The sequence below is a fragment of the Meles meles genome, chromosome 11, assembly GCF_922984935.1.
Source record: "Meles meles chromosome 11, mMelMel3.1 paternal haplotype, whole genome shotgun sequence".
NCBI lineage: Eukaryota > Metazoa > Chordata > Mammalia > Carnivora > Mustelidae > Meles > Meles meles.
Window position 1 is genome coordinate 61,069,348 of NC_060076.1, and position 16,281 is coordinate 61,085,628.

Sequence of the window (16,281 nt, forward strand, 5' to 3'; positions counted from 1 at the left end):
TAAAATACTTTAAGCCAGAAGAGCTGTCTGTTGTGGTATACATTATGTCTTCACCTTACAGTCCAATTATTGAGTAGGTCCACATATGCATACATGCTGGGAGAGACAGAAGATGACCTTCGAGAAGGTTATCCCTCAGAGCAACAAGTCTCTTACAAAATTAACAGGAACAAATTGTCCTACATACACATATTAGAATATTTTCATGAGTAGACCATGGATGGTTTTCAGTAAACTTTGCATCAATAGCTACATGCCTTACCCTTTTTTCAGGAGAAGATTCATTAAATTAAGCCAGTTTTCTGTTTAACTACTATGTATCAAAATTCAGTCTTAAAATGCTGCTGTATTTATTCTGAGCCAAAAGACTGGTTCACCACTCTATTAAGGTTTAGCTGAAAGGTAGACAATTGTAACAACACCTGTGACAGCTATTGTTTCCTCTAATAGGTAATTGAGTTTGATGATGGATCTGGATCAGTTCTCAGAATACAACCCTTACGGACTCCAAGGGATGAGGCCATTTATGAATGTGTGGCCTCAAATAACGTGGGAGAAATAAGTGTATCCACCAGACTCACAGTTTTGCGTGGTAAGTACTCAAGTACAAGATTGTTGCTTGTGTTATTGTTGAAATTCTGTATCCCTGGTGTTCTTTTGCGGGACCACTAAAGTGCCTAGAGTTTTTATGACGCTTAAATAGGAAATGAATTTAAATGCAGTGTTTATAAGGGTGAAACATTTAGACAGAGAGTGCGTGCCTCTTCTCATGATTCTTGAAGAATGCTATCCAGGAAAAAAAAAGTCAGAGAAGTACTGATTTCCAATGCAAAATACCATTATGATTTTTGGTAGAGTACCTAGAAAGGAAATAAGACATGCTCGTCTTTTCAAGTTAGCATTGCTTCTGTATGGATTCTTTCTCTCTCACACACACTTTCATTTGTTTGTTCATTGCGTTTTGCTTTGAACTTCATTTTGCTGGATTCCACCACTTATGAGAATAGGCTTTTATAAGATGAAGGGAAGTGGAAGGAAAAAAGGGATCAAAATTGCATTACTGGGTGCCTGGATGGCTCAGTGGTTTATGCCTCTGCCTTCTGCTCAGGTCATGATCACAGGGGCCTGGGATCAAGTCCTGCATTGGGCTCTCTGCTCGGCAGGGAGCCTGCTTCCTCCTCTCTCTCTCTCTGCCTGCCTCTCTGCCTACTTGTGATCTCTGTCTGTCAAATAAATAAATAAATTCTTTAAAACAAAACAAAATTGCATTACCATAGAGGAATATAACATGGATTAAGAACATTTGTTCTCAACTCCATTTTTTTCCCATTGTGGTATGTATTTACTTTGTATATTTTATAAAATCAAAACATTTCCTTCTGGATCTTTGATTACCAAAATCAATTCGGTAATCCAAGAAACCTAGAAAGTGAGATTATTTACTTACACATCTTAAAATATGTTGCAAATGTTATAAATACCTTACTAAGTCTCGGGAGAAATACTGACCAACTAGATTTGGATCTTTTAAATGCATGTAACAGAATGATGCTAAAAAACAAGTAAGTCAGCTTTGAGCTACATTTCTGTCCATTCTGAGAAGTTATTTACAAAGTTCTCATCCTCCTATAAACTCATGGAGATGTTGATAAAATATCTGAAAATAAAACTAAATGCTTGATTAGGCTTGCAAATAAGAAAGAAGTTTCCTGGTGCTAAAAACAAAGAAAGAGTCTCCAGAGAACAGACAATTTATAATCTCATAACCCAAGATGATAACCAAAAGGACTATATGTTTTAACTGCTGGAGTTTTAGCTCTGCAGTAGCATATAGGCCTATATAAAATAAAATGAAGGTAAGAGGAACTAGATCAGCTTTCTGCAGAAAGGTGAGAATTCTAGCTCCACTTCTATAGTGTAATACTCAGGACTAGAAGCAGGCATAAAAAACAGCCAGATACAGTGATCCTCACAGAGCGTGGAAGAGGCAGCCATGTAAGTACTCACCCCACAGAGATGCCCCCACAATTCAGCATATACAACCCCAGATAAGGTCATTCATACCCAGATGGGCTCATAACTACTAATTCTAAAGCATGAAAGCCAGCTCTCACTCATGAAGAACAGGAGAGTAGAAGTCATAGTCTGTGAACTACAAATAATTGGACTGTATGAATGGGTTTGGAAAAAAAATGTATTTTAAAGATTTGAGAGGCACCTGGGTGACTCAGTGGGTTAAGTGTCTGCCTTTGATCCTGGTCATGCTCCCAGGGTCCTTGGATAGATAGCCCTGAGCTGGGCTCACTGCTCAGAGGGGAGCCTGCTTCTCCTTCTTCCTCTGCTGCTCCCCCACTTGTGCTCTCTCTCTCTCTCTGCCAAATAAATGAATAAAATCTTCAAAATAAAATAAAGATTTGAAAAGATAACAAAGAGTAAAATCTCTCAGCCAAGAATAAGATATTGGGGGGGGAAGAGCTGATGGGAGTTGAAGTCAGATTTTAGAACTGGAAGGATTCTTAGTGACTATGTTTATAAAGACTCTAACACATACTTCAAAATATATGTACATATATGAATATACACATATGTGTTCGCATAAACTTAACAGGTCTGAAATTGTAGAAAAATTTTTTTAGGTGTTCATATCTAAGACAAACTCAGACTCATTTGTTGATTTTCTTTTAAAATTTTAATCTTCATTTCTTCACCTAGTTTAGAACTAATGCTGTTACATAGAAAGTGTAATACAAAGGTACAATAAAGTAAAATCTACCAAAAACCTTTTTTTTTCTTTACCTTCTGACTTCCTTGAATTCGCCCCTTGAAAGGAAACAGTAACAGTCATTTGGCTTGATTTAATCTTTAGGCATCGATGAAGAGATTAGCAAAAACTTGGGAGGAAAATATCATTTTACTTAGAATTTCACATAGATTTATATTTTCCTGACTCCCAGCTGATTAAGGAGCCCCATCTCATCTACTTTTATTCAACAAACTCCCGGATAAAACAAATACATGCGAGAATTTTAACATGATCTTGGCTTTCTGTGTGAATAGCTGTCATGTATAAGTATATTTGTATGAAAATGTATGATTCTAGTAAAGATAATTAAACCTTTTGTTTTAAAGATTATGTTTAGGGCGCCTGGGTGGCTCAGTGGTTTAAGCCTCTGCCTTCGGCTCAGGTCATGGTCTCAGGGTCCTGGGATCGGGTCCCACATCGGGCTCTCTGCTCGGCAGGGAGCCTGCTTCCTCCTCTCTCTCTCTGCCTCCCTCTCTGCCTACTTGTGATCTCTCTCTGTCAAATAAGTAAATAAAATCTTTAAAGATTATGTTTAGCCATTTTGGAAACGTTTAATGAGAAATACCCAAAGGTATTTTGGATAATGGAAAAGTAGTCTAAACATAACTTAGAATACTTTTCATATATCCCTGTGGGATGAAATAAATGGGTTGGGAATTATCTTTTTTTCCCAAGGGTTACCTCATAGTCTTAAATTTCTAAATAACTAAGTATAATTCTATTAATAATAGTCTGGCAAAATATTCCAGTAGTAAAATCACATTCTTAGAATATGAACATGGTGCACAGTTAATTAAAATGAATGTGAAGAGTTTCATACTACACTTGTTGAGCTTTGTGCCCATTTTTGAGTTCACTTGCACTTGCAGATCACCTTGGCAGATATTCAAGCTCTGTGCTCTGCTATTGGCTGATAGTGATGTACACTTTCAGTCAGTGGCCTTCATCAGATGCCCATTTCGTCCACATGGGTAATTTATTTTTTCCCTACTTTGCTGACAATGCCAAAAATGTGCCAACTGTCATGATGGGTTTTGTCTAAGTGGACTAGATGGAGATCATTAATTTATTTCACACAGGCTACTAGAGAACCTAATTAATTGGAGATTTAAACATCTGAACTGTGTGCCTAATACAGAAGACAGTGAAATAATACTTTGACCACCCATGTGCATTAAAGGGAGTATTTCAGGGGAGACTTTCCCTCTGTAGCTTGCTTCAAATTACCCTCACTCTGAAAAACTGTTTTCATAAGGAAGGATAACTACAAAGTCAGGCTGAACATGCCCTGGAATGAGATATTTAGGCAATTACCACTCATACACTGTGCACCATAGTTCACAGAAGAAGCAGTATGAGAATGGGGAGTTAAATGCCGTATGTATGGCCCCTAGGTCATATTTTAATTTTTTAGGCTGCCCTGCCTTTGGAAACACAAACAAAAGCAGCTCCCCTATTCTGCAGTACTTGAGATGCCGATGTGTGTGTGTGTGTGATGCACATGTTTTCCCTCTTGGGCAGAACTTTTAAGTGAAGTCTTCAGATGTCATTGAGAGTTATTAAGGGCTGAGACTTGCCTAATTTTAGAATTGGAAAGTTTTTAGATTAAAAATGAGGCTTTCAAGGGCATAAGTAGGACCAGATAGGGTGTTTCAAGAAGAGGATCATTATCCAGATGGATTTAGTTCTTTCTGAATCTTTGGTTCACCAGTCATAATTTCTTAACAATGTTTGTCAGGGGAAGTCTTGTAGTATAAATGTATATAATGATAACCGGGGCTGAAAAGGTTTTCTCAGTTATATGTACCAGCCACTGGGCAGGGAAAACTGAGATATTACCGATTTTGCCTCTAATTGTCTCACTATATGTCATGTTTCTTGAATTTAGATCCTTTTCAAACAGTATCCGGAAAATGCACACATTATTGTCATCTAAAACAGCATGTAACACATTATTTTTTAAAGCTTAGTGGACTATTTTTGGAGACCTTCCCATTCCCAAATAGCACTGCCCTCAAAACTACTACCAGCACCAGCACAACAAAACAGGGTGTAATACATAAAACTGTTGCTCTCGCCTACTGACAGGAAACTAGCTTTTTCATAGAACATATATAAAGTAAAATTATTGCCTGAAAAGATAACCAAATATGAGACAATTTAATTACCTGGTTTTGCAGATGTACCTTATGAAATGATACTTATGTTTACTTCACACACACAAATGCATCCTATTTTATGAATGATCACCATCAAGACATAAGACAATATACAAAGTTTCCAAGTCTCAGTCACAGGTAATTTGAGTTCCAACTCTGGCTCTGTCCCAAAATAGCTACGGCATCTTGAGCAAATGTATTAACTTCCATATTTCCTCCTCCTCCTCCTTCATCATCATCATTTTCTATCTCTTCCTCCTTCTCCTCTTTCTTCTTTATCTATTATTATTTTTATTTTTTTTTATCTTCACATGGACAGAAAAGGCAAAGGCACTGGACTGGGTTCACTGAGATCTCTTCTCTCTAACTTCTTTTGATTCAGTGACATGCCTGTTTCAGTAGCCAGTTCTCGAAAGATGGAAAAAATATGCTCCCTGAAGGTGACTGTAACTGAGGTAGTAAAACACACAGTGAGCAGTTGGATGAGACAGAGAAAGCATTTCGTTGGGAAATGGAGAGAAATGTTTGCATAATATGTCAGTTTCAAAAAAAAAATGTAAGCCATTATAGCAGTTGTTAAAAAAAAAACAAAAAACAACTTTTACACTCTTTCAGGGAGAAGGCAGTCGACTCTCTCCACCATTGTGCAGTACCCTGTGATCAGAATTAGCATGTTCATTACAGTCTCATTTTATTAATGCCTCTTTTTGAAGATGAACACAGTTGTCCCCGCTGTGAAAATGGTACTTTGCTGTTTATGTTATAAAGTGGTCGCGGTTGGGGATCCAGGCTAGGAACATTAAAGAACAAAGCACAGCTGCTTGACTGTCACACAAAAGGATTTTTATGAAAGACTGAATCAAAAGGAAGGGTGGCCAACACAGAACAAACTTGCTGACAATTATGGTACTGAGTGAAGATTACTTGAAAAGGCTTATAAAATAGTTGAGTAGTTGGAATAAATTGATAACAACATGATATAGCCTTCCTGTGTACTCCATTTGCTTGCTGAAAAGTGGTGGTAGTGGGCAGAGCCACGTAAGTCCACAGAAAGTTCGGACTTCCGGTAGTATGATCTTGAGTACTTAAAAATAAGTGTTCTTTACATATTAGTGTTCATCAAGGCAGGAGCCCATGTGCACAGGTCCATGGGAGACTGTTTTAAGGAGAGACATGAAAACTGATAACATTTGGGGAAAAGTGCACTTGTGAGCTGAGGCTTTTTCATGTTTTTGTTGTGCTCAGTCTTTAAAGGACCATTTTGTTGGTGATGCATGCTTCTTTCTTTGAATTGTTATCGCTAGTTTTTCCACACTGGGATTATGTCTTAAAGGGCTCAGAGAGAATGAGTGCATTGTAAATCATTGCATTTAATTGAGAATATTTTTTTTCTTTTGACTTCATATCATTTTTAACCATTTTAAAATGAATATTAAGTCATGTGAGTATTTACTATCGATTGGCTATTAATGGCACTGTGGAAATGTTGATCTGGAAGGGAATTTAGTGTTTACCTAGCCAAGTCTTTTATTTTTGATGTAAGAAACCAAGGTCTAGAGAGTTTGAAATGATTTTTTTCCTTGGTCATACAGCTAAGATTTTCTTTGGGTTTCACCCAGTCAGAAATAATCACTGCTGTATTATGCTGTGACAATGTATACTCACCCTTAGGTGATTTACTTTTGATGTACTTATAGAGGATATTTTCCTGGAAGAACAATGTTCTTTCAGCTGATCAGCCACAGACAAGTACGACATGAAAGAAAACAGTGCTAACGTGCCATGGGTTTGCAAAGTGTGGAAAAGTCCTACCTTGATGATGCATGATGGGAGAGAAGAGACCTCCGAACTGAGGCTTAAAGAATGTAGGATTTTATTTAGGCAGAACAAGTGTAAGAAAATATTAGGGATAGAGAAAAGCTTCCTGAACATAGTGGCATAGATAAGAAATTGCTAAATATTTGGTGGTACATACCAGTGGGTTCTACCACAGAAATGGAATGAATATATATATAAATAAATCAGATAAATCATATATATGATTTATTATATCATAATATACATATGATTTATTATGAGGAGATGGCTTATGCAATTAAGAAGGGTTACCACTCACAAGATCTGCAGGGTGAGTTGGTAAGCTGGAGACCCAGGGCGGCTGATGATATAGTCTGAATGTTGGCAGGCCTGAGATGCAGGAAGAGCCAAGGTTTCAGGATGAATCTGAAGACAGAAATAAGCTAATGTCCCATTTGAAAGGCAATTAAGCAGGAGGAATTCTCTTACTGGAAGGAGAGTCATCCTTTTTATTCTATTCAGACCTTCAACTGATTGCATGAGATGCACTCACATTAGAAGAGGCAATCTGCTTTACTGGCTTTATTGATTTAAATGTTAACCTCATCCAAACCCTTTACAGTAGCACTCAGAATAAGCTTTGGCCAACCATCTGACCATCTTATGGCCCATTCAAGTTGACACATGAAATTAACCATCACAGGTGGGTATAAACAGTAGTACCTCAGAATAGAGTAGAAGTAAAAAAGAGTAATGGAAGAAAATGGGGAGACATACTTCACTGGCTAAAGAGAGCAAACTACAGAAGCAAGAAATCATGTGACTACGTTAACATAAACTGTCTCTATATGAGTTAAAATTTGCAAAGGGGTTTGCTAAAATACTTAAAAGTAATATGGTATGCAATTCACAATCCTTTCTGTATAATTGGTGTTTATAATTTAAAACTGAATGTTTGGTTGACTTTCATTGATCAAATTTGAACAATTAAAAAATAATTTCCTGGTTTTCAAAATTAGCTTTATTTTAAGCTACTAATTAAGATGTAGTTTTAAAAGTTGGACATGCATAATTTATTGGGATTTAGGGCATACATATACTGAATGCCCCATCTAGGGTTTAATTATCAAAATCCTAATTACATATCTCCTTAAAAGATCATGTAACTTATTTTATCTTATTAAAAACAAACAAACAATGACTTGTGAATTAATGCCACATTAAACACAAGTAGGATGACACGCATCTTAATTTCCTTAATATATTTTATTAAATAACAGAAAGATTTAAAGACTATCTGATCTATGGTCTTTCTAAATGAAATTGTGTTTTAATTTATATGTTAAAACTGTTCACGCTTTTTTTTTCTGTATCTTTAAGCTTTATTCTTGGTTTTTATACTTCACCTTTGCATTAACTACATATTTTCACACAATGGGTTTTAGTCTAACTAATAGATGTGGACCACAAGTTAAATTTTTCCTCATGCTTTATGATAAGTGTGTTCAGATGATAAATCTGATACTTGCTTGGGTTTTCCCAGAAGAGATCCTACATATTTCAAAGTATAACACCAAAAGAGCTATTCTAAGAAAGAAGCTGTGTATCATGAGTTAGACTGGCAAATCAATATTAATACTTTTCAATGGACATGTGCAATTTTGTGTGTGTGTCTGTATTTATTTAATTCCTTGGGTATCCACAGATCTGCCATTTATCAGATAACTATGAAATCAATTATAGTAGAAAAATAATGCATAATAAATAATTTTAAGGACCTTAATAAAATTAGTTATTAATTATCAGTACTTATACATTGTATAATTAAACCAAAAGTTCTATTGGGGAGGTATATTTATGTACATAAATATGTGCATGTGTATTTTGTACATGCAATGTTTACAAATAGTATATGTATACCCTGTTTAATTTGCTTCATAGCACTTTACATTATGTGAAATTATACTCCACTTCTTGAAACTTTTATTTTATGTGCCCTTCCCCCCTTCTCCTTCGTGTAGAAGCTCCATTGCATTTTTCTCTGGCCTAGAAATATTCATAACACTTACTGGTCACCCAACAAATATTTGTGGAATGAGTGTATACATATAAAGAAGGATATATCGATATGGTTGTGTAAACACATACGATGTAATAAGAGATCATTTGGGCAGTAATTAATCTCACTTTACATACATAGGAAGAAATTAATCATTATTCTAATGGCCATTGTAGGATGGAAGGTGAGTTTGAGAACTAGAAATCCAGACAGACAGAATGGAAACTGGAAAGGGCATAGTTGAAAGAGAGGGAACTACCATGGAAAGGGAATATTCTTTGTAGCTAGATAGGCAAGGGTTCATATCAAGAGTCTATTTTTTCTGATTCTGTGGGGTTAGACACATTATGTGAGTCAAAACTTGAAGCTCCTCATCTTTAGAGTGGAAGATAATCCTAGCTACCTTTTAGGGTTGTTTTTAGAAATTTTTTAAAAGGATTTTATTTATTTATTTGACAGAGAAAGACACAGTGAGAGAAGGAACACAAGCAGGGGGAGTAGGAAAGGGAGAAGTAGGCTTCCCACTGAGCAGGGAGCCCAATGTGGGGCTCGATCCCAGGACCCTGGGATCATGACCTGAGCTGAAGGCAGCCACCCAACCGACTGAACCACCCAGGCACCCCTGTTTTTAGAAATTAATGACATATATGTGTAAAGCATGTGGCACAGTGATTTAAATACAAAAGTTGCTGAAAAATGGTTATTTCTTTCCTTCTCTCTTCATTGTCCATTTGAAGCTGAGCTGTTTGGTTTACCCTCTTGCATGCTGTTCAGTCTCCAGCATCTAGGACAGTGCCTGGCACATAGTAATTCAATAAATGTTCATGAAGTGAATCCATGGCTTTGATGATGGAAGGGGAAGATCAGCAATCCTGGAAAAGAAGTTTCCTATGACTTATAAAACATTGCTTAGCATAAATGACTGAAAATTGGCTTTGCACATGGAAATAAGGTGATGTGAGAGTCTGAAACCATGCATGTGTTACCAAGTTATTGGTGCAATGATCTCTAATATAAAATATCAAGAATTTTAGCTTCATTTTTTCCCTCTTACATTTGTGCTTAATGTTGTATTAACACATATTTCCATAGTCTTCAGAATGCTTGTACATCAGTACCCAGTAGGCAATTGGTTGGACTCCCTCATCAGACTAGAGTCATACATAAAATATGACCTCAGTTCTATTACACTTGGACTGTTCTAGGTCACAGAATAGATAAAAACCTATAATTGTTTCAAATGTCTGTGAAAATGCAGCATCACTAGTTATGCATTTTAGAAGTAAGAAAATTTCATGCATCACGGGGCTTGGGTGGCACAGTTGGTTAAGCATCTGACTCTTGGTTTCAGCTCAGAGATGTGAGATTAAGCCTTGTGTTGGGCTCTGCCTTCAGTTGTTTGCTTGAGATTATTTCCCTCTCTCTCCTCCGCCCACTGGCTCACTCATGCCCTCTCTCTCTCCCTCTCCCTCAATCAAATAAAATAAATAAATAAATAAACTGAGCCTGGTGGCTCAGCTGGTTAAGCATCTGCCTTTGACTCAGGTCATGATCCTGGGGTCCTTGTCTTGAATCCCGCATCAGGCTCCTTGCTGGGCGGGGAGTTTGCTACTCTCTACCTGCTGTTCCCCCTACTTGTGCTCTTTCTCTGACAAAAAAAATAAATAAAATCTTAAAAAAATAAATTAATAAAATTTTTTTTAAAAGCCCTCATACATTATATCAATATTTAAAGAGGTAATAGAAAAAGGTTTTGTTTGGTTGGTGTTTGTTTTTGTCTTTTCAGTTATCTATGCTACCACCTTTGGTGTAGCAGGTAATGGAAGGTGTGAGTATGAATTCAGGTTCTGCCAGCAGACAGACCTGAGTTCAAATCCTGGCTCCACTGTTTGCTCTGTACACATTTCTCAACCTCTCTCGGCTTCAGCTTCTTTATTTCTCAAGTAGAGATAGTGAGAAAAATAACTCCGTGAACTTGAGAGAATAATCGCAGGAGATGATGCCCATAAAGCTTTTTAGCAAAGTGCTAGGCCCTCAGAAATGTGAGTCATTGTGGTGAATATTGGTATCCTCACCAATATCACTACCACCAGCACTACTATTAAAATTATCAGTAAAGAATTTTAACTTATTTGGATTAAAAATCATTGCCATATGTGTGAAGAATTTTCTGGTACAAGCAGATCATCTTTCTAAGTCTAGAAAGACACATAATTTTATAGTTGTTAAGTCAGGCTGTCTTGTCCACTGAATACTTCTGTGCTCCAGATGGGTGAACCACCAACTGACTAGTTGGGCTCCACAGAGCTGTTGAAATTGGAGTGTCATCTTCTTGTAAGTGATTGAGGAGTGTATTTTAGAGAAAATGAGATGAAGGTTTTCTTTTTACCCTAAACAGAGTTATCTTCATGCTTTGACTAGAGGTTTCAAGAGAGTAGGGCTATGTTTTGTTAAAGATTTAGAATGCAGTGCCAAGCTTGACACGTTATAAATTTTCAGTAAATATTTGTTGATCATGTGAGCAAATGACAAGTTTAACAAAGAAGTTTCTAAATATTGTGTTCCAGAACTACGTTATTTCAGGTTTTATTAAAAAAAAACAACAACAACAAAAAAAAACCCCACCAAAACTCAGAAATAACTGAATATGTTTGTGTTGCTTCCACATTTAGGAAAGGTACAGAGTGCATGAGAAGGAATCTGTATTATTCATTTATTCATGAATTTATTCATTTGATGATATGGTTCTCCCTTATCCCAGGGATTGTGTTAAAGGCTGGGAATAAAAAGATGGAAAAAACTTTACTACCACCTGCCTTCAAGAAAACTACAATCGCTTGACAAGAAACAATAATTTTCGTTAAAATGACAAAGCAGTTATACATATAATACTGTGGTTGGGGATAATGAAGTCTATTTTTAGAAGTGTGTTCACAGGAGTTCAGCTTACACCATTCTATGCTAGTGCCTGCGTAAAAACTAATGTGTCCTTGAGTATTCCATCAGTATGACAGTAAGGTTTGTTGAAATGTAAAATGTGTTTGACATATGACTCCTCAACTGACAGAAAAATTAAACTCACCTTTTTTTCTGATGAGTAGAAATGTTCTGAGAGAGAATTATATTTTATTCGTAGGTTGATTTGGGATATACCTTGCTTAGGTTTTGAGAAAATATAATGTAATAAAAAAAACTTAAGTCATTGCCTTCAAAGTAATATTCCCATTTGTTTCTCTCCCACCTAATAGTAAAAGGGATTTTTATGTCTGCACTTACCATTTTTTATGACTCCTTTTTGCTCTAGGTGGAGATGACAATGCATACCTAAATATGAAATGATTTTAATAAAATATCATAAAACATTTTCTCCTTCAAAAGGCTTCATTAAAAAAATTGATTTTCATGATAAAATATTTACTTATTAAAAAAATGGGAGGTTAGGTGTTTTTACCCTTAAGGAAAAGTCATTAACATAAACTCCAAAACAGGACTATTCTAGGTACTTTGTTTCCTATGACCTAACAACTTGGGTTGGAGCTCTGTACCCTAAAGGATCTTCTGTTTACACTCTGGTTTTATGAATGTCATTATATCTTATGATGACAGATCTGAATTTCCAGGTATTGCCAAGCCTGTTGTAAACTGACATCAAGTGCTACAGCCGACTTACTGGGGGGTCCCATTAATCTTTGTGGCAAAGATGCATTAATAAAGTTAGCACTCACTGGCTCAACAGCTACTGGAATTCCCTCATCTCAGCTTACAAACAGATAAATCATCGCCTGGGAGAAAGAGTCCACTCTGACTTAAATTATTGTTCACAATAATTTACTATAAATCCACAACAAAGAGCCAAGGATGGTGTTTAATGCTAGCCTGAAGGACTGGGATTTTGGCCCACAAGGACTGGAGTTTGGGCTAGTCTTGTCCTGGTTCCCTATCAATATGTTTAAAATATGACTCTGGTAATTTGGAAAGAAACAAAAAAGGTTGACATAGTATGTTTCAAGCAAGCTTGACTAACTACATGCAAACAGCATTGATCAGGGTCAAGGCCATTCTTCTTGTAGCTTGGTCAAGGAGCAAGGACAAAACCTTGGTCAAGGACCTTCACCAAACCTTCACAGTTTTCTGGTGCCAGAAAATCTATTGGGAATGGGAGAGGGGAAGTAATCTGGCATGGAGTTGAGGTAAAGACAGATTGATCCCTGCAGCTAAGAAAGCCCCAGAGTCAAAGCCCTTGCTTGCATGGTGCCTACCAAAGCCTCAGGAGGGCTCAGGAGTATGTGCAGTTGATAATATGTTGTTGGTTTTTTCCCCTCAAATTTGTGAAACTAATACTTTTGCTTTTGTTTTCATAAACCAGGTCTCTAAAATTTTATAAACTTTAGACTTCACAAGATCTGGCTCTGCCAATGAGATAAAACCAAGGGAAAGAAGATCTGCATTCTGTTTTGATTGATTTAAAAAAAAAAAAAAAAGATAGCTATCCCCGTGAGTGCACAGATGCAAGCCTAACATGGAAGAGCCAATGTCTTTCCTGACTCACCCTCCATTGATTAACATGGAATTGAAAGGATTTGCCCAGGGTTTATACTTCTGAGTTCCAAGTTTATGAAGAGTATCTTAGCTATGTTTTCTTCCTCTTCTGTTGAACATACAGTCATCCTCATGTGGTGAGTGCAGACTGCTCTCTCCCAGAACAGAGTGGCTGTGCACTCACACAGGGGTTCCATATACTAACCAGACTTAATCTGGCACTCTTATTCCTCCATTCTAAAATGCTGGTTTTCAGTTGCTTCTTCTGTGTGAGTATCACCACCTTCACCAACACTGAGGCAAAAATAATCTTTTCTGCAAGACACTACATATTCCTAATTTTAATATAATCTAGTTCTAACATTTGTTTTCATTATTTACTAAAATTCAGCAGATGAATTTCTGAGCTTACATGAAGACAAGGGCAGGAGTGGTAGGGGCTGCTACCTTCAGGGTTCGTCTGTACAATGAATATTTATAGATCTTCAGATTCCTTTTCTCAATATTGGATGGAGAAAGAAAGAGTGGAAGAGAAGAAGGAAAGGATGGAGAGGAGTAGAGAAAAGAGGAGAGGAGAGAAAGAAAGGAAAGAAAAGAAAGAGGGAAAAAAAAGAAAAAGATTCCTGCAGAATTAATAATCATCTAGCATGCAAGTCAGTTTGGGAATGTATGAATTTTAGTACGTAAGAATTCCCTCTATTAGATCCAGAAAGGTCCTTAACCCTGAAAGGAAAACTGCTAAGTACATGATGGATGACTAAGGGAGGGTCCCAGTTCACAGGGACCAAAGTTCAAAAGTTGCTTGATCAAATCTCATAGATATTAAATGTGGCTGATTACCAGGTCTTCTGACTCCAAGTCCTTTTCTCTGTTCGCTACCTCATGTTCCCCTCTGGTGCTGTATTGCAAAGGGTATGTTGAATATAAAGTGATATGGATGAGTAAGAGGGATTGATCTGTTGGATCCCTAGTACAGGTATGAGAACATGTAACAAATATCTTAATGGTAGTGAGAAGCGCCACAGGAATAGTTGCTTAGGGCCATTTTGTCAGCAACCTTGAGTTCCTTAACAAGAATAGAAAGAGAACTGTTAGAACATGAAAGGGTGGGTTGGTGTGGAATGTAAGGGATAGATGCAAAAAAAAAATGCATTAAAAAATGTTGATTTGGGGGCACCTGGGTGGCTCAGTGGGTTAAGACTCTGCCTTGGGCTCAGGTCATGATCTCAGGGTCTTGAGATCAAGCCCCATGTTGGGCTCTCTGCTCAGCAGGGAACCTGCTTCCCCCTTTCTCTCTGTCTGCCTCTCCGCCTACTTGTGATCTCTCTCTCTCTCTGTCAAATAAATAACAAATAAAATAAAAAAAAAGTGTTCATTTTAAGGAAGACTTCAAGACCCCCAAAAGGCTGACTACAAGAATGCTTTCTAAATGTCTGTCAGAGGCAACCATCGGAAGTTAGAAGCTTGGCACTGGTCACATCAGTTGTTAGAACAGAGTTGACTTTCCCTTTAAAATCTCTGGTTGATGGCGATTACCAAGATCCCTTACTATCAGTCTGATAACCTAACTAAGAAAATTGTTCAGAGAATCTTTGAGCACCATTCGTGACTTTTTAAACAATATGTTTTCATGAAAATTAACAGTTCAGAGTCAGTTTTATTTGTTCTTCTTGAATAGTGTCAGTTATTAGAATTGCTGAACTAATTGGAATATACCAAGCTGTATTTATAGTCTTTATGCAGTCTTTATCACAGAATCAGGAACATGGTAATCTCTTTTTCAGAGCTCAAATGTCTTACTGTTATAGGAAAATATTCTCTTTGGTATACCCCACAGAGGGCTATTATGTGAAGTAAGTGTTCTTTCACTGTCTGTTTTAAACAGCAGTTGGTGGAAACTTTATATGTCTTATTGTCGAGGAGGTGACTTTAAATTCTTATTTTAGGCAAAAGCATCTGCAAATTAAGACTGCAGAAAGCAGCAGTAAGATCCTCACAGCTCTACTCAGTTGGACAATTCTTCATTACACTGACAATTTAATTGGGTGTAAAAAGAAATGGCAATTTAAAATCAAGGTCTTTAAGTGGGACAACCTACCAGTTGCATAGTTAGTATTTAAAAAAAAAATCAACAAGACTCAAAGAAGGTACATCTTTAGTTCTCTAGTTAGTTATTTCCTATTGAGTATGTTCTGTGCTGAAATTGTCCCATCAGATGTGCCATTTAGTGGCAACTTTTGCAGAAGAATTTGAAGATAAAGAGCAGAAGAAATTGAATTCGCCTTTTTGTGCATGCACACAGACACATATAGAAATGCTTCTTTTTATGAATATTCATTCAGTTTATTGTCATTTTGGTGCTTCAATGATTACTGTCCTAATTCAAACAATTTGGATGTTTGGGTACTTTTAAATAGGAATGAAATTGGTGTTGCTTGTCTCATGAGGGAGAAGTTGTATTTGACTTATCCATGCTTGTGTGCCCAGCACCCATGCAGCAGGTTCTACAGAGTGTGCACTCAAATATTTGTTGAAATAATATGTCAGGTAAACTTTACATGTTGGAATTACTTGAGTGACATATCTGAGGTTGCCTAGAAATTAGGAATTGAAAAAAAAAACAACCTCCATATATCAGGTTTTGCACATTCATTTGATGAGCAGTCATCAAACATTTCTCCAAAATGGTACTGCAGTTCCTTCTCCTCAGAACTGTACATCAATCAGCTGCCTCAGGTTTTAAGAGGGTATTTTGTGGACCAGCCCTTATCAGTAGCACTGAGTAGAAATTTCCCTTCTCCTCTTCCTTTTCCCCTTCTTTCTTCCTTTTCTCCCTTCTTTCCACAAATATTTTAGATATTTGTAATTAGTAGCCATCAGTCTGCTTTACATCCCATGAGTCATCTAAATTTCATGAATTTTCT

The 16,281-nt window shown here is 36.8% G+C and overlaps 1 protein-coding gene across 49 annotated transcripts in view; it reads left to right on the forward strand.

Annotated features, from left to right (window-relative positions):
- Positions 1 to 16,281, forward strand: part of PTPRD (protein tyrosine phosphatase receptor type D) — a 2,308,694-nt gene that overhangs the window by 1,989,735 nt on the left and 302,678 nt on the right. For all 49 annotated transcript variants that reach the window (XM_046022098.1, XM_046022091.1, XM_046022095.1 and 46 more), the window contains one exon: positions 451 to 592. In XM_046022098.1, coding sequence (XP_045878054.1) covers positions 451 to 592 — 142 coding nt within the window. The remainder of the gene's footprint in view (positions 1 to 450; positions 593 to 16,281) is intronic.